The 26,856-nt window shown below is 42.2% G+C and overlaps 1 protein-coding gene across 1 annotated transcript in view; it reads left to right on the top strand.

Moving 5' to 3' along the window:
* The first annotated feature begins 9,510 nt into the window (after nucleotides 1-9,510).
* The window catches only part of RCAN1 (regulator of calcineurin 1), a 46,147-nt gene continuing 28,801 nt past the window's right edge, over nucleotides 9,511-26,856 (top strand). The window contains exon 1 of the mRNA XM_068144572.1: nucleotides 9,511-9,906. Coding sequence (XP_068000673.1) covers nucleotides 9,664-9,906 — 243 coding nt within the window. The 5' untranslated portion in view covers nucleotides 9,511-9,663. The remainder of the gene's footprint in view (nucleotides 9,907-26,856) is intronic.

Genomic DNA, 26,856 nt, shown 5'->3' with positions numbered 1-26,856 from the left:
TCTAGAAGTCATGATAAGGGGTAGGAAACCATATAAAAAAAGGCAAGTACCATCTGCCTTGGGGTAGAATCACACAGTTTGTTTTGTATTTTGGCCTGGAGAAGAGGAGGCTCAGGAGTGACTTAATTGCCCTCTACAACTACCTGAAAGGTGGTTGTAGCCAGGAAGGGGTTGGCCTCTTCTCCCAGGCAACCAGCACCAGAACAAGGGGACACAGTCTCAAGCTGCACCAGGGGAAGTTTAGGCTCGAGGTGAGGAGAAAGTTCTTCACCGAGAGAGTCATTCGGCATTGGAATGTGCTGCCCAGGGAGGTGGTGGAGTCACCATCCCTGGAGGTGTTCAAGAGGAGATTGGACGTGGCACTTGGTGCCATGGTCTAGTCATGAGGTCTGTGGTGACAGGTTGGATTTGATGATCCTCGAGGTCTCTTTGAACCTTAGTTATACTGTGATACTGTGATACTGTATAGGCTCAGATCCATTTATCACTAATGTTTATTTTATTTGCATGCAGGCTATGCCACAATTTCTTTTTATTTCTTTAATATCTTTTTCCTTTCCTCCCCATTATGTTTTCATATTTTGTGGGGGCTTTTTTCCTCTCCTCCCCCCTTTCTTTTTTCCTTTTAATTTTTTCCTGTTAATTTTTTTTCTTTTTTTTTTTTCTTCTTTTCTACTTTTTTCTTTTCCCCAAGATCAGGAACCCCACTTTACTCTATCTATTAACAGCTTTGACATAGTTTTTGTTGTTCCTTTTCAGAAGCTCTTACCAACAGGCCGCATTTGTTCTACAGTACTTGTAAATAAGTAACCAGGCTTATTACTGATTGCCCCTGAAACAAATGGCTCTTTTACCTCTACTATGCACTGCTTTTTTTTTCTCCCTAATTTAGGATCTGACATTTCAGAGTGTAATTTAAAAAGCAGTAAGAGGTACACGGTAACCTGCTGTGTCACTGTAATGGAAAGTGTATCGTGAGATCTTGGGGTGGCATCCAAAGGTGGCAGTGACCTTGGGAGTCCTACCCTGCCAGGCACAATGCAAATATAGGAAGACGCATTCCAGACCTACTTACCATCTAACACAGAACAGCAGCAGGGAAGGAGCACAGTGAAGCATGGGAGAAAGGGGTGATATGTATAAAAGAGATTGTGCTGAAAGACATTTAACAAAGCAGCTGATCTGAATCAGTTATATGAGCTTTGTACAGTACATACCACTTTAAAGACTCTTTAATAAGCCTTAGCTTCTGCACCTCAAGACTTCTTTTTTTAGCCTCCTAGCAATGCCAAGGTAATGAAACTTCAGCTTTGTTGTATTTATTTTATTTAACATCATTCTACTTGTATCTTTCTTCTCTGCCCCTGGACAACAACTACTCTTCCAAATACTAGTAGTTCTAAAAAGCACCCAAGGTAATCCTACCTCTCCTGTTGTTGCCAGATCCTTTTACAAGAGGCCAGTCTACACAATATGGGACACAATGGCCATCACTCTGCTTTCTTGTTCTCACTACTGTGTTTTTGAGAGAGAGAGGACTGGTCTGCACAAGTTAAAGAAGAAAGATGGCAAACTGTACTGGCAAGTGCAGTGCACCAAACTGCTATGAGAAATAACCCTCTGCTGTGCTGTTAAAGGTGTTTTGCTAGGAAAGACAGAGTCATGAGATATTTTCAGTCAATAAAGCTAGAAATAGCTAATGTAGATGGTTGATATGCTACAGGCTATAATAATTCCTTGAATGTTGTTGGCTACAGAGACCAAGAAACATATAGAAAAATGATCTATGTGAATTGTTCTAAGCAAACAAAAAAAATCAAACCTGTAGTAACAGTGTTTTAAGATGTATGTTTGCTTGGGGAAAAGTTGTCAAACTGTAGTAAGTGCAATCAGGACATCTGGTTACTGTGGTTGCTGCAGATATTGGTAGACAGAGACCAAGCTAAGCAAGCAGCTGTGAAGACCGCAGGCATCCAAGACAAAAGGCAGGGGTTTGGTGCATGATGCTCCAGAAGTGCAGCAGGAGATTGGCAAGCACCACTGGATAGCATCCAGAACCTCAAAGGGTGAAAGTGATAATACTCTGAAAAGAGAATCCCTTCCATGTCAAGGGAAGGAAATGGAACACGATGGGATTAAGTATGGACTAGGTATGAAACCACTTTCAGCAGCTCTAAGAGAGATTTGCAGGACTGGATCTGCTCAGCTGAACAAAAAGAATAGTGAGAAGGGACTCCAGTATAACTTTAACAACATTTACCATCAGAGCAAACTGTTAAATAAGGCTGGGGATATTCTTTAGATCTATTTTCTTTTGGGAGCATGTGCTTTGCTCAAATGGAGTTCAGAGTAAAAGCAGTGAGATGTTGTGTACTTTATATATTCACTTCAAGAAAACTGGACCACTTGAAAGAGCAAGAGCTCTCTAAGTCTATGAGAAGCTGTTTTAAGGGGAACAAGTCTATCTGTGATAAATTAATCCAGAGGGGATGCTTGACACATATTAAGCACTTGAAAGAGGTAAATTGAACTGTTTACTGAGTAGGATTTTTAGTGAAACCTTCTGGAAAGCAAAGCCTTCAGGATGGCTATGGGAAATGTAGGAGGTAAAAGGTCTTTGAGTAGCCTGTGAAGGAGCTACCACTGTTGGGAAAGGTCCCTCTGGCTCTTGGAAGGATCAAGGATGGGCATTTCCCCTCCAACAAAAGGACAGGATTGAAAAGTATCACAGTATCACAGTATCACTTAGGTTGGAAAGGACCTCGAGGATCATCGAGTCCAACCTATCAACACAGACCCCATGACTAGACCATGGCACCAAGTGCCACGTCCAATCTCCCCTTGAATGCCTCCAGGGTCGATGACTCAACCACCTCCCTGGGCAACCCATTCCAATGACTAATGACTCGCTCAGTGAAGAACTTCCTCCTCACCTTGAGTCTAAACCTCCCCTGGCGCAGCTTGAGACTGTGTCCCCTTGTTCTGGTGCTGGTTGCCTGGGAGAAGAGGCCAACCCCTTCCTGGCTACAACCACCTTTCAGGTAGTTGTAGAGGGCAACGAGGTCACCCTTGAGCCTCCTCTTCTCCAGGCTCCAGTGACTGACACACAGGAGTTTGAGGACCACTTCCTCAAAACTTGTTAATCAAGAAGGCCTCCACGAATCATTGTTGTTGAAACTAGTCAGGCTTTTGCAAAGTTTGTGCAATCTAAGAAGAGAAATGAAGTAAATGATGTAGTCTACCTGATGTAGTCTACCTGATGTAGTCTACCTGGACCTCAGCAAGGCCTTTGACACCGTCCCCCATAGCAAACTGCTGGCCAAGCTGTCAGCCCATGGCTTGGACGGGAGCACACTGCGATGGGTTAGGAACTGGCTGGAGGGCCGAGCCCAGAGAGTGGTGGTGAATGGTGCCACATCCAGCTGGCAGCCAGTCACTAGTGGTGTGCCCCAAGGATCAGTGCTGGGCCCCATGCTCTTTAACATCTTTATTGATGATCTGGATGAGGGCATTGAGTCCATCATCAGTAAATTTGCTGACGACACCAAGCTGGGGGCAAGAGTTGATTTGCTGGAGGGTAGAGAGGCTCTGCAGAGAGACCTCGACAGGCTGGACAGATGGGCAGAATCCAACGGCATGAGATTTAACACATCCAAATGCCGGGTTCTGCACATTGGCCACAACAACCCCATGCAGAGCTACAGGCTGGGGTCAGAGTGGCTAGAGAGCAGCCAGGCAGAGAGGGACCTGGGGGTGCTGGTTGATGGTAGGCTTAACGTGAGCCTGCAGTGTGCCCAGGCAGCCAAGAGGGCCAATGGCATCCTGGCCTGCATCAAGAACAGTGTGGCCAGCAGGAGCAGGGAGGTCATTCTGCCCCTGTACACTGCACTGGTTAGGCCACACCTCGAGTACTGTGTCCAGTTCTGGGCCCCTCAGTTTAGGAAGGATGTTGACTTGCTGGAACGAGTCCAGAGAAGAGCAACAAAGTTGGTGAGGGGTTTGGAACACAAGCCCTATGAGGAGAGGCTGAGGGAGCTGGAGCTGCTTAGCCTGGAGAAGAGGAGACTCAGGGGTGACCTTATCACTCTCTACAACTACCTGAAGGGAGGTTGTAGACAGGCTGATGATGGTCTCTTCTCCCAGGCAGCCAGTACCAGAACAAGAGGACACAGTCTCAGGCTGCGCCAGGGGAGGTTCAGGTTGGATGTTAGGAAGAAGTTCTATACAGAAAGAGTGATTGCCCATTGGAATGGGCTGCCCGGGGAGGTGGTGGAGTCGCCGTCATTGAAGGTGTTCAGGAGGAGACTTGATGGGGTGCTTGGTGCCATGGGTTAGCTGTTTGGGTGGGTTGGATTGGTTGATGGGTTGGACACGATGATCTTGAAGGTCTCTTCCAACCTGGTTTGGTTTATTCTAATAAAGGTTTATTCTAATAAAATATTTAAAAAGCCATATTACAAGCTGGTTTGCCATGTGTGACTGTGGGGAAATTATGAGTATGGGTCAAGTCCTTTTGATCATCTTTTAAATTCAGCTGGGCATTAGGATTGCTTTGAGCTTTCAAGCCTGTGAATGTGGTGGACACATTATTGTAAATTTAGGTGGTTGTTTAGTTGAGGTTTAAGAAATCAAGATTTTCTGTTATGCATACAAATAACTGATGGTACAAATATTTCAATGTCAACACAGGGAAGCAACTGAAGATGTGCTTTTGTGCTTGCAGGATATTGCATTTATTTTAATAAAACCAAAACCATTACTGATAGCCACAGTTAATCTTCAATAATGATATATGCATACTTCAGATATGTGTACTCTTAAAGTCTGCAGCCAAGGAATGGTTTCATAGTTTCATTCAGGGTTGGAAGGGACCACAAGGATCATCTAGTTCCAACCCCCCTGCCATGGGCAGGGACACCCCACACTACATCAGGCTGGCCAGAGCCTCATCCAGCCTGCTCTTAAACACCCCCAGGGACGGGGCCTCGACCACCTCCCTGGACAACAGGGTTGCAGTACTGCCTTGTGAATAGGCTTTTATGCAGGAAAACCCCACAAAGTCCTCTGAAGTGTTGTCACTGATACCAATGCCAGGTGTTTAAACTGTTATCTATATCTGCCTATGTGTAGCCATTTAATAGGTGCAATGAAAATCTATTAAACAAGTCAGTGGTTAAATCAATCTTTAGGAATTAAGGATGCTAATAGGGCCACGTTTGGTCTTTCTCCAAACGTTTTCCATTTAGTTACAAACAAGTTCTGCACGGTTTGTTTGTTTGTTTGTTTAGTTTATTTTTCATTCTGGTTAGCTACTTTTCATTTGAGAAGTGAGGGGGTTTGTTGCAGATGCAAGTAGCTCTTTTGCGAGCCTTCGTGCTTTGGACTCGATGATCTTTGAGGTCTCTTCCAATCTTAGGAATACTGAATACTGAATACTGAATACTTTCTACCACTAGATGGTAGTGTGCGCTGCTTGAAACATTTGAACGGCACCGTTCTCAGGTGCATTTAGAGATTTACCCCTAGGAGTCTTGTGTTTCCCGGGTAAGAAATCATTATCGTTAATCATTACCACTTACATTGAAAGATTTACTCTGTCTCCAAAGCTGAACATCGGAGTGAAGTTTGGTTTACCCGTGATTCCAGGCAAAAGTGTACGTTGCATTCCCTTCATATGTAACAAGAAGAGATGAATCTGCTGTTAAACCCTAAGATTATGGAGACTGAGGTTTAATTTTCCTTCTGAATCCTATGAATGCATTAGTGCCAGTGGGTGGAATTCAGAGAAAGCAATGCTTGCTGTTTGAACTTTTAAGGTCTCAAGAGAAGTTAGGTCCTTTGGCTGTGGAGTACTGCAGCACTTGGTAGAATGTGATGATAATGATCTCAACTGAGCTTTAGGTGGTTTTATGATACAAATATAATTAATAACTTATTGTCACCCACACATCTGACACTTGAGTTGTAATAACCAGCTGGGAGGTGTCTTATGCCATTCAACCACTAAATAGTTTGGTAAATTGGTATTTTGACTGCAATTACAGGAATTTGTTGCCAGCAGGTTTTGCTTCTTGAATTTTTTAGATACATGTCACAGCAAATTTCTATTCAGGTTCCTCAGGTGGGATTCCTGTAGGGGAGCTAGAGCTCTTGAAGCAAAGAGCAGAGTTTCTTCTCAAAGAGGCAAGTGCCATCAGTCCTGTCAGAAAACAACTCCGAGATCAAAGAATAATGTTAAAAATGGTATTAGCTTGTCTGGATGTTTTAAAGGCATTTTAGCATTAAAAAGCTTCAGCTTGATCATATACATGAATTTTCTTTTAAGATATGATTTGTCTGAATTTTGGTGAAAGCTGGCATGAGAACACACAGACTTATGTCACTTAGCATAAAAATGCATCCAAGATGAGAGCATATCTCTCAGAAAGGGCTTAAATGGTGAAAAACAGATTAGAGATTCTGAAGAAACTTCTAACAGAAGAGGAGGGAAAAGGGAAATGATTATCTCTTCACATGGTATTTTTCTCCTTCATGATGTATCCTGCAAGATCTCATTAAAACTGAGAGTAGTTTAAAGTCTTTGATCTGTTGGGGAAAAAAGGTCAGCAGTGCTAACATAAGACAGGATAACAGTGGTGTCTCAAGGAGTGGGGCAGCTGCCTCTGCTGTCAACTTCGCACAGTGCAGTAGGTGGTATAGCACCCTGTAGTGGGTGGAAATTTCCCCCCCAACATTACATTTGCCAGACCAGCTCAGGTGGAAGCAAATGAAAGCTGTTATTTACAAGCAAAACTACAATCTACAATGGAGCCCCTATTACAAGAGGGATGTGGAGGTGCTGGAACGTGTCCAGAGAAGGGCCACAAGGATGATCAGAGGGCTGGAGCACCTCTCCTATGAGGACAGACTGAAGGAGTTGGGGCTGTTCAGTCTGCAGAAGAGAAGGCTCCGAGGTGACCTCATTGTGGCCTTCCAGTATCTGAAGGGGGCCTACAGGAAGGCTGGGGAAGGACTTATCAGGATATCAGGTAGTGATAGGACTAGGGGGAATGGAATGAAGCTGGAGGTGGGGAGATTCAGGCTGGATGTGAGGAGGAGGTTCTTCCCCATGAGAGTGGTGAAACCCTGGAATGTGTTGTCCAGGGAGGTGGTTGAGGCCCCGTCCCTGGGGGAGTTTAAGAGCAGGCTGGATGAGGCTCTGTCCAGCCTGATCTAGTGTAGGGTGTCCCTGCCCATGGCAGGGGGGTTGGAACTAGATGATCCTTGTGGTCCCTTCCAACCCTGAATGAAACTATGAAACTATGAATATGTACAAAATATACAGTATGTACAATATTTACAGATACTTACAATTAATAAACAGCACAAGAACCCCCCTGGTCTTTGACCAGGGGATGCTACTAGCTTCTTCCTCTCTGCCCTCCCTTACCCCTCTGTACAAAAGGGAGAAGAGAAAGGAGCAGAGGGACATTAGACTTAGCCAAAACAATAGAGCCAAGGTCAAGCAGAAGCAACATCTGCTAACATCTCTCCCAGAGCAAAGCAGCAAGAAGAGAGAGGAAACCTGTTTTGGTACAACTAGTTTTAGTCCCTTATCTCTTCCATTGGGATTGTTTAGAATTACCTTTAAGTTCCTTTTTTACACCCAATAGTGATTTATTTACATGTTACTACTTTTCTGTTCAAGATCTGTGAAAGATTTTAAAGGCATAGCCTAGAACTCCTACACACTCACAACTGTCAAAATTAGTTTTTCACCTAGTTTAGTTTTTCATCTTGATGCATTTTCAAAGAAAAGAGATGTAAGAATGTTTCACTTTGAAAATACTTGCTGTACCAGAAGAAAGGACCTGTCATAGCCTGCACTGGTATGTGTACAATCTGGTTACAAAATCTGGCTCTGTATTTGTCAAAGTAATGTTTTCCAAGTGTGCACTAACATGTGCTAGCTACAAAAATATGGTCAAAAATCTGTGAGTTAGAATATCAGTCACTATAAAATGAATTGGGGGGGGGTGGTTTCTGGATAGATGACATGGGATGACAAGATCATTATGTGGAATGAAATATTGCTTTATAAGTAAGCTCTGGAACTATGATCTGCAGTATACATGTTAACACTTTCACTCTTCATGTATCTGAGGAGTTTCTTGTAACTGAAAATAAGAATAGGATTAGCTCCCCAGATGCTTTCTCATTATAAGAAGGAACTCCCATACCTTGTAACCAGTTCGTGTTCTTGACAGGAACTCAAGTATGTTTTGCTAATAGACATGGATTTTGGTATTGAACAGGTCTCAGGTGAGAAAACAGGTTTCTGGTGGTTCTTCCACTTTTCAGATGTCATTCTTTCTTATCCAGTCCTGAAAGGAAGGATACTAGATTAGTACTTTGCCAAGTACTGCCCAGCATCTTTTTAGTCCTTTTTGCCTTTTACTGTTCTGCATTACACTCTTGTACTGATACAGAACTTTTGAGTTAGATATATGAATGTCACAGTAACTTTATAAGAAAACTGTGACCTCTGAAGCTCACTTTTGGACCTTCCCCTGGAAAGTGATGTTATGTATACATACCTAAGAAGAGTGTTTGTCTGGGTCAGTTACATCAGACTAGCCAGCAAAGTTCATTAGGCAAACTTTATTTTCCTGTGTAGGCACACCTGACAGAAGCAGCTCCCTGAGTGCAGCCAGAGAGGGCGCTGTTGTCCTTTATAGCCTTTACTGACGAGTCAAAAAGAAAGGCTTTAAGCAAACATCTCCTTCACTTCCAAAACAAGGAGAAAAGGACTTAGCCACAGCTTTATGTGCCATCTTTCACAGATTTTGAAGTCAAAGCACTATTGGTCTTTGACCAGCAGGAAGATGCTTTGGAGAAAAAGTAGAAAGGATTGACAAAGGTGAGCTGCATCAGCAAGAGATGAAACTGCCTTTTAGAGAGACTTTTTCTAAGCTTCTTTTCTGTGGGTCAATTCTGTGAGCTTCTTGCAGAACATCTACAACAGGTTGGCTTCTTTTCAAGGCAGGTAAGAGAACTGACGTACACAATGACGACTTGTGGCTAACCTGTAAGTATTTAAAGGCTTTTAACAATTCATCTCTTGTTGCATAGTGTTGTTTTGTTCTCCAGACTTGCTGCGAAACACAGAGGGCACCGCAGAAGACCTTCACCAGTCACCTTGGCCCTTGATTGCTGCGATTATTCCTAACCGGGCACCCATGCTCACCAGGCATGTGCCCAACCTCAGCCGCTGGGTCACCTTGCTCCGCTTCGCGCCCCGTCCTGACGGCCCAGCCACCGCCCATGAGCGCTTGCCCCATGAGCTGCCGCCCTACGCTCCGCGGACGCCCTCACGCCCCCCAAGCCACCCGCTGCCCTCAGTCAAGATGGCGGAAGCAGCGCCGAGCTCAGGCAGGCCACCTGTTGCTGCGGAGGTGGCTTCCTATTGGCTCGCCCGGCGCCGTGCACCCTGTGAGGGGCAAGCGGGGGCGGCAGAGAGTCGCCGGTTGAGCCGGGGCTGTGGGGGGTGTGTAAGTTTTGTGTGTGTGTGCGCGCGCCAAGAGGGGAGCAGGCGCGGGGTAAAACCGTCGCCGGCGGGAGGCGCTCGAAGACGCTCGGCGGTCGCTGTGCCCCGCCCTACGGGGGCTCCACTCGCCCCCGGCTATGGAGAGCGGTGGCGGCGGGAGGGGCCCGGCGGGGCAGGAGGAGCTGCCGCTCCAGCAGCCACTGCCGCCCGGAGAAGCAGGGGAGGAGGAGGAGGCGGCGTTGCTGCTGTCGTCGCCCGAGGCCGAGACGGACTGGAGCTTCGTTGACGGCGAGATGGAGGCGGTGGCGCTGCGGGACCTGCCCACCGCCACTATCGCCTGCAACCTAGACCCGCGCGTTTTTCAGGACGGCCCGTGCCGGGTGAGCGCGGCGGGCAGGCCCGCCCCACGCCGGGGAACCGCGGGTAGGGCCGCGGGCCGGCTCCCTCTGCCGGCCAGGAGCCACCGCCGCTTCCGCTCGGCTCGGTCGGCTCCCGTCCGCCAGGGCCACCGCCGCCGCCAGTGGCTGCTCCTCTGGGAAGAGGCGGCCTGCGGCGGGGGCGATCGCTGCGGGCTGGCGTTGTGCGGCGGCGAGGAGATGAGAGAGAGGCAGGGGGCGGCCCGCCTCCGCCGGGGTCTCCGTGGCCACCCCCTCCCTCAAAGGAGGGGGGGCAGGGAGGGGGGAGGGGAGTGAGGCTGCGGCTCTGCATCCCCGCCTGCTCTCCTGACAAGTGGAGCGAGTGTCGGAAGGTGCGGTGACTCTGCCTCGGCTGGGCGGCCGCTCCGCCGGCGCGGCTGTGTTAAAGTCTTACCTCGGATCCTATCCTAGGGTCTGACCCAAAGGCTCAGTCCGGCGGATCCGCCGACCTGAACCATAGGTCAGGGCGAAGAGGTGCATAGAGCAGAAAGGAAAGAAACTGCCCGCAAGCGCTCTGTTCAAAGGGTAGCGGTTGTGGTTTAGCAAGGAGCAGCAGTTTGTTGATGCGCTTGAAAGTGTTTGGAGAGACACGAGGAAGAAGGCAGCGTTTTAAGACCTGGGAGGGTGGCAGGTGGTAGACAGTGGTCCGAGTGGACACAGCCTGCCCACCGGCAAAGGGAGCCAGGTGTCACACACAGATCTGTAGCGCTTGTCTGAGCTGAGCATCACTGTGTTTTAAAAATAATCAAAATCATCAGCCATTGTTCCAGAGGTGCAAAATGTAACAGCAGCAGTCGGAGAAATACTACAAACTGCCCGAAGTTATCTGCAGCACTAGGTGTAATGAATGGTTATATTGCATCTGTGGCCTATTTGATGAGGAAGAAATTCTCACCAGTCTTAACTTTTCATCCTTGTCTGGTCAAATTTAAAGGCTGCACGAAGCTAACTTCTCTCTTGCTTTTTATAATTGGTCTTGCTACCACACTCTTTATTTTTCTCATGATCGTGATACTGAAGGAGGTATTTATTTATTTTTTTTTAACAGACTGAAATGAAAATGGAAAATAAGGCAATAATTGCACTGCTTGAAGATCCTATTAAAATAATTGGCTGTCTCTCTGTGAAAAACAGTTTAGGGTTGTTGTCATTGTTGTAGTAGTCCGACAGATCAACCCTGCTAACACCTATAATGCATTAAAAATGAGGAGGAAATAGGAGATGCGGCTCTGTTGTACTCCAGTTACTTTCTACAGTTATATAACTTTTAATGGCAACGTACTTTTGTACACTTTGGGCACTGGTAGATGTGATGGGAACAGCACCTGAACATGACCCAAAAAAAAAGTTGGTTTAGCTACTTTCTTTTCATTTTTTTCCCCTTGCCAAGAGCTGCAGCAGGAAGGAATGCAGATTACTTAAAATTATAACAAATGTGAGGTTATCTCAGCATAAACTGCATTATCTTAACCATCCATGACAGCATACACGGTTTGGTTGCAGCATCTCTGTTCCTTTTAAATTCCTAAGGCAAAAAATGGAAGAATTATCTTGAACTTGAAGGAATGTGTGTATCTTTAGGAAGGAAGAAAAAGTCTTTCTCAAAAGTTTTACAAATTACACAAGACTAAAGAAAAACCCAGACATGTTGAGGGGCTTGAGATCTGGTGTCTTAAAAATGTAGTCATACACAGACATAGTAGGCTGAAACAAGAGCTTAGGTTTTTGCTAACGATCTTAGCCATCAAAATACAGAATTTAGTTAATACAGTCAGAGATGGCAAGAGCTAACTCGTTAAAACTGGAAATGCATGACTGCTACGTAGGAAAACAGCAGATCTGTGAATTTGATATAGTTTTAATATGGTCATATAAGGCAAAGAGGAAAAAGTGGCTGGTGCACAAAGGCTGAATCTCGGGCTGTGAAAAGTGGCATCAGTATACTGCTGATGAAAAGAACAAGGTTGTATTAAATGTGGGGAAAAGATTACAGTCTTCCATGCATGCATCCAGTTTTGCTTTGCATTTACTGATTCTGGCACCCAGGAAAATGGATGGTCTAGAGTGACAGCTTAGCATCTGAAAGTTATTCCAAGGTAATAATTTTGAAAGACCACACTTCGCTAGGGAGTTAAGAGGATTCAGTAAGTCTGCTACAGGGTGCATACAGGAAAATCAAACTTCATTTGTGAGTAAATGTAATAGTAGTGTTGAACTTTCTTTCTGTGATATATATATATATAAAACATCACCAGCATTTTACAAATATTCAATGAATATTGTGTGTGCAACATGTTTTCTTCTGCTTTGTGGACTTCATATTTTTCCAGTGTTTGTAACGCTCCTAAAATACCTTGTCTACATAGCTAGTGCTTTTTTTTCTCTTCAGTGGGCCCCTTAATAATCCTGGATTGCCCTATTTGAGAAGGGTTGATCCAATCAAAGGTGAGATAGGACAGCTAGGCAATGGCTGGCAGGAGCTATTTCTATTTTACCCTCCTCTTTCCCAAACAGTGACTTACTCTTCAGATGCTGCTTGTGTATTCTTGTTTTCTCTCTCTCTCTCTTTTTTGTTTTTTAGTGGAAGTGTTAATGTCACACTTGAGAAATCTGAAGCAGCTTTGTTGGGCTAGTGATCAGTGTCTTAGAAATAGACCATTCTGTCAAGTATGGTAATACTTCTAGTAAGTTGCAATTTATTCACTCCTTTATTCTTGTAAGAATCTCAGTTGCTTAAATAACTCATGACTAGTTTTTCAGTGTCATTTTCAAAATCTTCCAGGGAGTGCTTGAAGGCTTTATAAAATCTTTAGAGTAAGTACAGTTGGAGAAATACCTGTAGATTCTGCATCCTCTTTTGTTTACATTGAAGTGATAGGGTGAGGGGCAATGGTTTTCATTTAGAGAAGAGTAGGTTTAGATTGGATGTTAGGAACAAGTTCTTTACCATGAGAGTGATGGAATACTGGAGCCCTCCCTGCTTGCCCAGGGAGGTAATTGAGGCCCTGTCTCTGGGTATATTGAAGTTCAGGCTTGACAAGGCTCTGAGCAGCCTGATCTAGTGGAGGATGTCCCTGCTCACCTGCAGGGGGGTTGAACTAGATGACCTGTGGAGGTCCCTTCCAACCCAAACCATTCTATGATTCTAAGTACAAGAAATTCTCTTCAATGAAAACCCTTTGTCTGTTCTTCAGACTGGCTAATTACCTTGGGAAAATGCTGCGCTGTCTTCTTGAAGTGCTTTCTACTTCTAATTCCCAGCTTTTTGGTAGCTTTAATATTGACTCTATGCTTGAAGAATTGTAATTCTTCCTTGGAGCAAAGCAGTATTTCTTCATACAGTTACAACAGGTTTAACTCATCTGCATATTGTATTTCTATGTACTTTAGGAAAAAAGAAGAGGAGAGAATAAAAGGTGTCAGTAGCTAATTACCAGAGGCAGTAATTATGCTTTTGCATATTTCCATTCTCCCCTACTGGTGTTCAATTTTTAAGAGCCTTTTTTATGTCAGTAGAGGACACTTGGTTTTTTTTTTATAGAACTTGTACTGTAAAATGGTTAGTCCAGTAGGTAATATGCTTGCTTGTATCTTGTAATCCTGAAGGGATGTGGCATACTTCCTTCACTGATGACTTTGAAGTTCTGAGTACAGCCACATGGGGGCTAAATAACTTCATTTATGCTAAGTAGGTTACTTAGGTCTGTTCTAACTGACATGTTTCCATTTCAACGTAATTGTAGGCAAGTATCACTCATTTAATTTGTGAAGAGTAAGAGGAACATAAAGGGTGTCTGGAAAGAATTCAGCTTTGGACTACTGAGAAGAATTGGTTTTTAGGGCTGAGATGAAAGTTTGGTTGGGTTTTTTTTTTAATACAGCTAATTTTCCTTAGAACAGTTTTGAGTTCCTTAAATCACTTTAAAATATTTTTAATTGCCTTAATCTACTAAATCTTGCAAATTACTGCAAAGTAATGAATGTAGCAGAAGATTTCCAACAATTGCAAAAGCTTGCATTTGTAGATAACTCTTGGAAACAGGCTGTTATATCACAGTAATAGGATTTCTCTGGAGCTTGCTAGGGAAAACTTCACTGAAAGCTGGATTTTAAAAGAACTTTGGTGTGATTGCTTTTAGATGCACTAAAAGTAGGATTGAGTCAGCCTCCTACAGTAGTCTCTGTCCTCACATAACCTCCAGTGGCATGCAAAAGTAGAAATGGCTGTGAAACAGTGTCTGTGGTTGTTGTTTTTTTTAAGAGGAGAAATATTATGTTTGAGGATAAGGCCTGAATAAGGTCAGAAATCTCTGCAGTAGTACAACCAAGAAAGCCAGCAGTAATGCCAGGTGTACTGTAATCTTGTTAATGATTATAATAGCTTTAAAATGCTATTATTCCTTTAGCTTTATATAGTTTCAGTATGGAAAAACTTGTTTGTTGACTGATCTAAAAATAAAGCTGTTGTTAAATGAGCAATGCTTCAAGAAATTGTTACTTGCCTTACAGCCTAGTCGGATAATCACAAGATGTTGAATGTATGTAATGCTTTTGAAATACTTAGAGAATTACTTCTACTTTACAGGAAGCTTGTCAAATGTCTCAGGAGTATTTGCAAGTCTTTCTTTACAAAATAGTGCTTGGGTTTTCTGGTAATCTCTTCCTGTCTTGGTCGCATGCCTCATTAATCCTTTTACTTAAAGTTTGTTGATCCTCTTAGATCACCCTTCAAAAGGGTGAACGTTTTTGTGTGTTTCTCTGTGCTTGGAGAAAGATTCCCAAATGGGAATGTAAAAGTCACTTAATGCCATCTCTACATTTCTGCTTATCCTTAAGGTTTTCATTCTTTCTCTGCCAGTGTTTCTCTTTTTCTGTTTTTGGTGTCAGTGTTTATAGTTCTATTATTGCTTTTGTTAACAATCATAACCTGCTTTTTACACTGCACAGAAATTTATGCAATATAACTTATGCATATATTTAGCTTCTGTAATTTTCAGATGATGCAGACTTGTTCTGCAGCAAGGCTGTCTGTAGGGCAGACTTTTGGGTGACTTGAAGCCTGGAAATCATATAAGTATAATGCTGTGACTGACATAATAATTTATCTCTACATCTGAGGACAAATGTGAACTCCTGAGAATCATGGCAGTGTCTAACTTCAGCTTCTGAGGGTCTTTGGAAAAAATCATTGTTTATTTTTTTTTGGTGTCTAAAAATAGGGTGCATGAAGAGTTCTGACACTGTACTGTGAATACTGTGAAATACTCCAGGCAGAGTGAAGTGGTGGTATTCCTCACTTTGAAAACAAAAGCTAATAACCTATACTCATACAAAACAGAGATTTTAATGCTTTGCTTGGTGGTAGTGCTGACCTGTTGGGGTTTTTCCAGTGCATTCTTTCTGTCCTATGCCTTCATAAGAAAATGGAATTAAAATATGGATACTGTTCTATGTATTATTAAATGGGTGTTACATTTTCAGTGTATCTGCTTAGCTTAAGGATGGTGCCTTGAGTTTTCTCACCTGAGTAGCTTTTTTTGGCCTGTGAGCCCAGAGTAGGTTTTCTAGTTGCTCCAGTTCTCATGTGGAATGCTATGAGGTGACCTGAACAAATTTCTAATATTTCAATAAAATTCAAACCACAAGACTGTTTTAAATGAGGTTTGAGTTGAATACTCTGTTTTCAGCTGGTGCAGAAGGTTTTGGTCAAGCAGTATCTGATGGCTTTTTTTATGTAGTTGGACTCTGAGGCATTCAGTAGCGATTTAGGTGGCTTCCTTTAACTGTTGTCCACGTTAATTATATACTTATGAAAGTACAGATAATGCCACAAAACTAGTAGAAATCCTCCCTCATAAGGGGAGGGAGAATTATTTTGATTTCTGTAGCTCTTCATTGTGCTCAGCATTTTAGAGTGCTTCACAGCCAGTTGAAGCCTTGATAAAATAAGGTGCTGCAGCTTTGGGTACATTGGTATTTTTAAAAGGAGTTATTTGAGAGCAAGCTCAGGTCTGTAGCACTTTTGATCCATTTATAGGTTCCCTAGGTCAGGAGAAAATGGTGAAATACTTATTTCAGTGTTGTTTTTAATGGTATTCTAATAAAGATGTGCCACCTTCCTCAACTGAGATGTTGGGTAGTTTTAATTGGTGTCGGTGTGGGATTTTCTCTCTTGCTTCAAGTATGACCAGGTCTAACGCATGGTTATATACTTCAGGCTTTTCAGAGAGATGCTTCTGTTTTGTTCTTATTGTTGCTGTGTTTTCTGATAAATAACACAAGGCCTGTTTGCCACCAAAGTGGCAGGTAAAACTGAACACAGAAGAAGGGTTAGTGAAGCTAGATCATGTTTTCTGTAAGCTAATTTATAAAGCATGCAAGAGAATTCAGAAACCTTGCTTTTTACCGAGACTTCAGCTTGGTGAAACTGAAGTCCTGTGCCCGTGACATGGAGACTGGGTGGGGTTTTGAGGTGTTGGGTTTTTTTTCCCCTCAAGACTTGATGCAGCTGACTATAGAAGTACCTGAAGAATGAACCCAAATGGGAATCTTGTCAGTACTGTAAGGACTTCACTTTATGATGAGACATTTCTAGATGTGGCTTAAAAGCAACTAGGAATGACTTTATAATTATAATTATTTTCCATTTTGATAACCAGAATTTTTCTGTATTTACTAAAGGAAACTGTCATTTAAGTTTGAAGAGACCATTTATGCAATAGGAATGTTTGTAACTTGGCATTTATAAAAAGTTTTCATAAAATAAAAGGATTGTTATTCAAATAAACTAAAAAAACCACCCAATCCAAACAACAACAATGAAAACAACACAAAACCCAACCAAACCAAAAGGATAAGTACTTGGGCTCCATCAAATTCTACCAAAAAACCCTTTGAAATGTGAAGGATTTTCATTTCAGTAAGAAGGGTAGATGTGGAAGTGAGCCTCTGTATGGAATGTTTGTACTCTTAGTTTTCTCTTAGACTACAAGAATATGCTGGAATAGAGCAGAATTAACCAGGTTGGAAAAGACCTTTGAGATCATCAAGTCCAACCTATCATCCAACACTATCTAATGAACTAAACCATGGCACCAACCATTCAGTCTCTTTCTAAACACCTCCAGTCATGGTGACTCCACCACCTCCCTGGGCAGCACCTTCCAATGGCCAATCACCCTTTCCGTGAAGAAATGTGTTAGTGAAGCTGAAATCATAGTATCAGTCAGGGTTGGAAGGGACCACAAGGATCATCTAGTTCCAACCCCCCTGCCATGGGCAGGGACACCCCACACTAGATCAGGCTGGACAGAGCCTCGTCCAGCCTGGTCTTGAACACCTCCAGGGACGGGGCCCCAACCACCTCCCTGGACAACCCATTCCAGGGCTTCACCACTCTCATGGTGAAGAACCTCCTCCTCACGTCCAGCCTGAATCTCCCCACCTCCAGCTTCATTCCATTCCCCCTAGTCCTATCACTACCTGAGATCCTGAGAAGTCCTTCCCCAGGTTGGGATGGAGGTCTGAAATGATTTTGTTTTTCTTTATTTATGTGTGCAATGCATAACTAAAATGTGGGAGTCGTTGTCCTGGAATATTTGGGAGTCTGGCAGCATAATATTAAAAAAGGGCAGAACTGATTCGTGAGTGGTAGCTATCAAGCACCATGCTTATGATATACCTTTTATACTTAGTTTTTGAAGTGCTACTGCCAGGTTTGGATGGGAGAAGAGTAGTCTGCACCCCTGGCTTTATACCTTTTTATCTCTTCCTTCAAGTATTTGTTACTGCCAGAGATAACTGGAGTGACTTTGATTGTTTTTATTAACTCTGTGAGCCATCATTTATTACTGACTCCACTCATAAAAGCAGAGCTATCAATCCAGTTTGTGCAATGAATGTCATTAATTGAAAGGTAGCCTTGTTGTCCAAGATAAACTTTCCTCTTCACTTTCCAGATTTTCAGATACAGTTCAGAAGTTAATAGTTGGATTTGAATAGCTTTTTCTTTGCAAGGTTTTATCTTTTTAGGAGTTATTTTGATGTTGGCTGACTTCCTGGAAGGAAAATGCAATCGTAGCTATTGAGCTGAGAGCACAAGGGTACATTATAAACCTAATGAGTTGGATTTTAGTTTCTTCTTGTTCATGGAGGACAAAAGGTATTACGAAATGCAACCCCCCCTTCTCCCCACCTTGACTGTGAGACAGTGTAGCTCTTTGATGCAACAGTGAGTTTAGGAGTGGCAAATGTGACTGGACTGCCCTATTAGGAGACTGAAGTAGGACTGAGCTGAAAGTAGTGCGATTAAGTTGATTTTTTTCCTGACTGTATTCAGCCTGGCTTTAGGATGTTTGATGGGATAAGTTTGAGTCATTTGACAGGCAACTGGCAAGGAGGGCTTTGGGCACTTCTTTCCTGCAAGCTAGTTGTTGTCCTGTTGAGGAGCTGCAGAGAGCTTTCTTGAGGCATATGGAGAAACTGCAAAAACTTAATGCTGTAACAGGCGTATGTTCAGTCTTTTAGCTGTAGATATGATGGATTGCATGTTGGCTTTTAGTGGAGATTATGGTATGATTGTTTAATAAATAGGTTGATACCTATCTCTGTCTGTATCACACTCTTGAAAAAAAAATCTTGTCATCCTAGGAAAAAAAACAAAACAAAAAGCCATCCTTCATTTACTTGCCTATACAGCATCTAAGAGTCAAAATCGCTTTTTGTTTGTTTGTTTGTTTTGTTTCCTTTTCTTTCTTCCATTCTGGAAACTTCCCTGAAGGTTTAGGCCTGCTTTCAAAACAAGGACTGTCTGGATGAAAAGGCTTCATAAATAAGGATGCTTTCCAAATAAAAACTGGCTGAAAACCATGGAGAATTGTTCCTCTTTTTTCCTAGATGTGCTGTTTCCTTTCTCCATGGAGACAGGAAACCAAGCTGGTAGACTGCCAGAAGATGCGAGCTGTATTGTTATAATAAATTGGGTTTTTAACTCTTTCCACTCTTTTTGTAGATGAATAAGCTTTTCATAAAGATTTCCATGTATGTAAGGAAAACAAGTCAGTGGGCTTCTACTGAAAATATGAATTGGAGAGTGTATCCCAAGTAGATAATATATTTTGTGAACTGTGTTAAGAACAGCTCCCATCTCTGAGATGTCTTTGTAGAATTTTGATAATCTTGGCTGGTGGCTTTGCTAGAAAGCTGCAGTACCAATATGTCCATTACTATATAAAGCTGAGGCTACTTTTAGTCCTCCTTTTTTGCCTAGAAGTGGGGATATGCATCTTGCAGACTGGTTTGCACAGTTAGGTGGAGAATTTAATTCTTATCTTCTTTTGCCTACAATTTAACGGTTTTTATGACTGGTTGTGATATTAAATAATAAGAGGTATTTTCTTGTGGTAAGAAAAACATACATACTTGTGGAGAAAGCTCATGTATGTTCCTTGTGGGAATTCTTGAGTGGTATTTGTCCCATCTTCTGAGGTATGTGGATGCTTCTTTGAAGGATGGATTTTTGTTGTTTTTCCTGTAGTTAGGCTACTTGGCACTTTGGCCATATCTCATCAAGTTGAGAGCAGAGATCAGTTGGCTAATGGAAACAGTGATTAAGGGCTTGAATTTTCCTGAGGCTTCAGAGTGATAGTGAAACAGCTGCTGTTGCAGGCAGTGGAAAGTATGAATAACTCTTGCCTGGGGTTGTATAACCAAAAGAATAATCGAATCAGAGACTAGGTTAAATGATTGTGACTTCTGTTAAAAACATTATGAGCCCACATGTTCACGCCTCATTACAGCATATAATTTAAGGATGCTAAATAGAGCTCACCTATTAGGCATGAACTGATAAATCCTACATGTCAGGAGTCAGATATTTTTCCCTTGAGAAGGGAACAGGGGGAGAAGGTCATTTGCCTGAGATGTATAATAATTTTCAACAGGTTTAAAGTTTTGTGCTTTGCTATACAGCAAGCAGACGTTAAAAGCAGTTTTAGTAACGTAACCCATAGCAGATTATGTGCAGTAATTCCTCACAAGAGGTGATTTCAGGAGGGATTGTTCCTTAATTAACTGCTTGAGGTACAGCTCTGTCTCTTGTTTCTTCCTTTGTAAGTTGCCAATATAAAGCTATGTTCTTAGAAATATTGGATTGCAATGATGAAGTTTTTTACTCTGCTGCTGGAAGGGGAAAAAAAAAGGTGGAACCCAAAAATTTCATAGGAGGGATGGAGAAAGCAGAAGATAGAAATAAATACAAGCAAGGCTTTTCAGCCATATATTAGTTGGAGTGTAAATTCATGAACAACATTGCCTTGAATGTTCAAGAAATTATAGTGGTTTCAGGAGTTATTTTTTCTGATGCTGAATTATTTCTTTCCCATTCAACCAAAACAGATGTGTTCTTGTCAGATAAAGAGAAAGTAAATAAAACCTGAAAGATCTACTGTTAAGTACCTCCAAAGCTTTAAATGCCAGTGGGTTTTATTACCAGTAGAGCTTCAACAGCCAAATTTCCCTGAGGCACCTCTGATTAGGTCCGATGCTCATAGGTCTCTTTTGCTGGGTGTTTTCTTAATGCCAAGATATTTCCACTAGCCATTGATGTAAGTCAGCCTTTGTGTTGCTGTTGTGTGGCTACTGCGATGAAAGGGTTAGTTACGTAAGAATCTTCACAAGCTTCACAGATGGGCTCTTTGACTGTTAAAAGCTGTAACTGCACTATGTTTGCAAATATTGCTCTTGTAATTTATCACAATGTCTAGTGTAGCTAACTTAACATGCCTGAGAAAGTAGATATATGGTAGACATTGCCTTTACCAAAAATGCATGGGATTTGGATAAATTTCAGGCGCTTACATAGCTCTTTCTGTTATATTTATTAGTATATTATTACATGCTTTGGAAATGTCTAGGTGCGCTTTGTATATTCTTAGAAATACAATAACTCACTGCAGTTGCATTGTTCTTCTGCTACCCACCCAGAACATTCTTCAGAAACATTTTGTAACGATCTTTCATTCTTCCTTTCCCTGACTCCAGGGGGAAAATGCCATTCTTTAGAGCTCACAAAAATACCAGCCTGCTTTGAAACAACTTCTGTGGTTTTTCTAAAGACTTCTATGTTACAGGATGATTTTTTTTTTCCTTGAAGTTTCTTTTTTTCCCCTTGGTCAAAAGAATGTATCAGAAGAGTGTTCAGAAAATGAACACTAACTTTTACTTGCCTATGATAGTCTCTTTTGGACTTAAAAAAATTAAGTTGTCACACCCTAGAGAGCCCCAAAACATAGTGTTTGCATACAGTCTAGTCCTCATCTTCCTTGGAACTTTGCACTTTCTCAGGTTTTAAAAATGATAGTAGATATTTAATTGCAGAAGTATTTTTCATTAAATTTAATCAGGATTATGGTCTTATCTTGAGGCAACATGACGGCTTCATAGTTTCATTCAGGGTTGGAAGGGACCACAAGGATCATCTAGTTCCAACCCCCCTGCCATGGGCAGGGACACCCCACACTAGATCAGGCTGGACAGAGCCTCATCCAGCCTGCTCTTAAACACCCCCAGGGTCGGGGCCTCGACCACCTCCCTGGACAACCCATTCCAGGGTTTCACCACTCTCATGGTGAAGAACCTCCTCCTCACATCTAGCCTGAATCTCCCCACCTCCAGCTTCATTCCATTCCCCCTAGTCCTATCACTACCTGAGATCCTGAGAAGTCCTTCCCCAGCCTTCCTGTAGGCCCCCTTCAGATACTGGAAGGCGACAATTAGGTCTCCTCGGAGCCTTCTCTTCTGCAGACTGTACAGCCCCAACTCCTTCAGTCTGTCCTCATGTACTCATGTACTTGTCATAGCTGATAAACCACCCATTCAATTTCAGCCTTGCTTTTTTGGAGTAAAAAAGAAACCTCTAAAATATACATTCCTGCTGCAAGTTTTAGGGAAAAAAAAAAGGGAGAGCAAGGTTAAAAAAAAATAATCTAGATTTCATTTCTCCTGTTAATCATCTTGATCATTTAAAGGATACACCAGGTATTTTAGGTAAAATTTGGCACATATAAGAAGACTGAATTTTAGAATATCTGTAGTAAATGCACAAGAGTGATAGGTGACAACCTGCAGCAAAGCATATAGAATAGAATAAACCAGGTTGGAAGAGACCAGGTTTGAGATCATTGAGTCCAACCTATCATCCAACACTATCTAATCAACTAAACCATGGCACCAAGCACCCCATCCAGTCTCTTCCTAAACACCTCCAGTGATGGTGACTCCACCACCTCCCTGGGCAGCACATCCCAATGGCCAGTCACTCTATGAAGAACTTCTTCCTAACATCCAGCCTAAACCTCCCCTGGTGCAGCTTGAGACTGTGTCCTCTTGTTCTGGTCCTGGTTGCCTGGGAGAAATGACCAACCCCCACCTGGCTACAACCTCCCTTCAGTTAGTTGTACACAGCAGAATTGCCTCAAGCTCCCACTTTGCTTTTAGAAACCAGAAGGAGCAGAACTGAAAGTGAGAGGAGGAGGTTACTATTGTCATGTGATGAGGGAAGTGGTGATGTGTGCTGTTGCAGACGCATCCTGGCAACACGGCCTTGCAATCTTGAAAGAGGCCATTCTTTCCGAGCAGCTGCCCTGCATTCTAGTGCCCTTATCACTAAGGCAGGAAATTTCATGGCTTTTGAAGGCTCTGAAATGCAATAAGTAGATAACAGGGCTTCAGCTGGGTGGGTGCTGCAGGTTGTGAGTTGTGAGGGTCATGGTTTCTAAGAAACACGCCTTGGAATTGTCATCACATTTTGCAACGTTCCTGGCATTAGGTTATATGTAGGCAAAAGCTTGTCCAGTGTTCTCAAACTGTTATCACAGGCTGGCCTGAACAAAGTGGATTTGTGTGAGAGCTTTGCCCCTTTGCCTCTTAGGTTTGTTCCTTCTCTTTGGAAAATGCCAAGCATACTCTTAATGTTGATGACTGTTCTGAGACCTGTGCACGTTCAAGGGGAACGAAATTGAAACTGTCAGCTTCTTGGGAATCTCTCAAGAGTTGTCTTACAGGTACTGTAAATGACAGAAAACTTCACTTTGCAAGCTGAAATGAATAATACCTAGTATATGACCTACTATAATAAATCTCTGATGCCATAGTTAATGCAGTCCTGAAGGTGTTTGAAGCCTAAAAGATGTACAAAGTGTTTGCTAGTCAAAGTGAATTAACCAGTATAAAATGATATGTATCTGCTAAATTCTTAGGGCACTGTTGTTTTTTCCTCCCTCCATAATGCAGAGAAGTTCAGGTGTGAAAGAACACCATGCCCATATTGAAGCTTTTATCTCTGAAAGTGTTCTGAACAGATTTTTTATTTAATACCAGGCTTTCATCAAATTAAGACTATTTTGGAGACTCTCTCCTGATAGATTCCTGTAGAAGTCAGTGCAGAAAGTAAACAAAACACTGAACAGCCAAGCCCTGTTGTAATTTGCAATACAGGGGTGATGACAAAGAGTCTTGTATGACATATCTGGGACTTCAGTTGATGCTATTTAGAGTCCTTTGGTCAGGGAAATGGATGATGACAATGGTGTCTATTTTTTGAAGTGTGCTCCACAGTAATCAGCTGTTAACATTATTTGTAATAGATCCATTGTTTTAAAATGCTATGATTGAGTTTTGAAATAGAAGGCATGTGATGCTTTAAAAAGTAGCCTAAAATTCTAGATTATAACAGAACCAAATGGAATTCTAAGAATTAAATTCTCATCACTTAATGGCTCATCATTAACTGGAAAGTAATAGCTACTTAAATCTTTGCCTTCTTTGCTTCCATGTTTCCCTTACTAAGGCAAAACTTGGTTTAAATTCTTTCAGCTCAGTGTTAGGGACCTCTAGTTAAACCATAATTATTAGGAGGGCAGTTATCCATAAAAATTGTCTAAGTATAAGCTTTAAGTATGTGGTAAAGAAAAGAATAGAATAGAATTAACCAGTTTGGAAGAGGCCTTTGAGATTGAGTCCAACCGATCATCCAACACTGTCTAATCAACTCAACCATGGCACCAAGCACCCCATCCAGTCTCTTCCTAAACACCTTCAGTGATGGTGACTCTGCCACTTCCCCAGGCAGCCCATTCCAATGGCCCATCACTCTTTCTATGAAGAACTTCTTCCTAACATCCAGCCTAAACCTCCTGTGGCGCAGCTTGAGACTGTGTCCTCTTGTTCTGGTTGCCTGGGAAAAGAGACCCACCCCCACCTGGCTACAACCTCCCTTCAGGTAGTTGTAGAGAGCAATAAGGTCTCCCCTGAGCCTCCTCTTCTCCAGGCTAAGCAATCCCACCTCACTCAGCCTCTCCTCATAGGAATGCTCTGAAAGCCATGTAGTAGGAGAAAAGCCAGCTACAGCACTTCAGTGCTTCAGAACTGCAATGCAATACAGCCACTTACAGATAAGCTATCAGCAGTTTGTGCTAGCGTAGTCCAAAAGCTGAGGTAGTGTCAGCAGAGGAGCTGAGGTCCCTTTCAGGCTCCTGTGTAGTAGGGCACTTCACTGGCAGGAGAACCTGCCACTTGTGGCATGGAGCAATTGGCATAGTGCTTGGAACAGTTGAGTGATGGTGTTAGCTTAGTAGGTCAGCCATGTTCTTTGTGAAGTTGGACATATATAGTCAGAGTAAAGGCTGGGAAGATTGAAAAGTTAGCTGTGTGACAGACTATGAGGTTTTGGGGAGAAACCCATCTGGACCTATAAATCTAAAACCCAAGGATGACCATAACCAAATAAGTGCTGAAAAGTCATCTTAAATATTGAAGTGACTAGTGTTTGTTTTTTAAATAGATTGGCTGTGGGACACCAGAGTTTAGTACTGAACAGCAACATCTGGTTGCATTTAGAGTGTATTACTGCCTTATCTATATCAGACAGAAAAGAAATTACTGTAATTGCTACATCCTGCAGTTGCATTTAACTGCAGACAAGTGTGTGCAGTAATGCAATTTAGTTCAGCGGTGTAGGGCGGTTTGATGGAGATTATGTCCTTTCCCCTATGAGGAAGATCATACCCTGGGAAGTTTTGTTATTGCAAACTGATTTATCTTTAGGGGAACTGATAGTTTCTAAGCTTCAAACTGGGCAGATGACCTTTTGTGGTAGTTGACAATGTAGCTTCGTGTGCCAATTCACAAGACCTGGTTTCTTTTAGTTATTTCCTCCTGCACAGACACTTCTTTTTTCCCCAACACTCTTAATCTTTTCATGTCTTTGCACACCTCTTCTCACCCCTGCTTGTTGTAAATATTCTTTTTTGGTTTTTTTTTTATTGTTGTGGTTTTTTTTCCCCCTGACTGTTCTGGTTAATTCTTTGCATTGGATATTGACTTTCTTGAATACTCTGCAATTCTTTTGCATTTAAATCTGCAAAACCTTTGTTGTAACATTTAGGTTGCATAATGCAGAACTGGAAATGCTTGTTGTAAGCTCTTCTTTGCTCTGCTTGGCAGGTTTGAAATGTCAGCTAAAATTTTCTGAGCTGACTTTAGGAACAGCCAGGGTATTGCTTTTCTCAGAGGCTTTCAGAATCAAGTCACTTTGAGAAGACTTGACCAGTCTGTGGTTGTTAAAAATACAGTTTATGGAGCTCTGACTTCTAAAAGAGTATCTGTTAATCATGCACAACCTGTTTTTATGAAGAACATCTGAGCACATTACTGTGTTTTCCTCATAGCCAAATTTGTGAAATAAAATACTCTTATCTACAAGCTTTTTGCAGAAGCATTGCAGTCAAACCCAAATTCATCTGGAATATAAAAAAGATAAGCCTTAACTGTTCACATGCAAAAGATGTGTCTGCTTAAAGGCTAAGTATACAGTAGTAGTCTTACCTTTGACTGGGACATTATTGTTGCAGTAACTTAATGAAGTTCTTCAGAAATACCTTGGAGAGTGGCATTAATAGCAAACAGACTAAGAATAGCTCAGGGGCAATGCCCGGAAGCGATCTGTCTGCCTTTCTTCCTTGACTGGAGAAAAGGCTTCATGTTTGTGTATTCCAAAACAGGGTTTGGGGGACTACAAGAGCAAGTAAATAAATTTGAAAGCACTAGGGAAACCTGAGAAATTACATCCGTGTTTAATATCCCACTGACATTTCTTTCTTTAACCTTCACTGGGAAATAGGAACGTTGGAAACCTATTTTGAAAGCACTGTCTTGCTTATATGTGCGATAACCTGTTTCTAAAACTGGCAAAAATGAATATGACACAGAGTGTAAACACTAAGTAGCTTCAAATGTGGGTTTAATAGAAGTCCAGCAGATCTTCCCTGAAGCAAGGATTAGAAAGCTCTCATCAAAATAAAATATGTAAGTCATATTCAAACCATGAGAAATGTCAGCAGTGCTTTGTCAGACTGTCTGGGAAGGGAGGAATTGTGTTTGCCTTTTTAAGCAGGAAACAATGGTGAAAGAATTCAACCTGTTACCCTTGGAGTTGCACAGAGGCAGCAACCCAGATATAAATAATGTCAAATGGTGTTATATATAGTTTTGCTATAAGCCAGAGCTTATCTGCATACTAAACAGAATTAGATTCCCTTAAATTTCTTAACGAAAACAGGAGGAAATGAGGGTCCTGGGAACGACTTTGAAGACTAATTTGTGTAAGTAGTACCCTCCTGACTTGGCCTTGATCAGAGGGTAACCAGAACTTCGTTCAAGTACTGATGTCAGCCTAAGTGGTGTGTGCTGTGTTGAGCTGATGCCACAAGGGATTTTAGAAACTAGTCAGGCAAGTAGTTTCAGGGAACTGGTAATTATTCTGCAGTCCTTCTATGTAAACAAACTCTTTGTAGTCTTGCGACTTCCAAGAAAAGAACAAACTTTTAATAGAAGATGAAAGTATTCAGAGAGAGCCTT

Source organism: Melanerpes formicivorus, unplaced genomic scaffold (genome assembly GCF_026170545.1).
Source record: "Melanerpes formicivorus ecotype bairdi unplaced genomic scaffold, bMelFor1.0.p_v2 SCAF_11, whole genome shotgun sequence".
Classification (NCBI taxonomy): domain Eukaryota; kingdom Metazoa; phylum Chordata; class Aves; order Piciformes; family Picidae; genus Melanerpes; species Melanerpes formicivorus.
The sequence above is the reverse complement of the archived record's forward strand: the minus strand, read 5'-3'. Positions and strand labels throughout refer to the sequence as shown.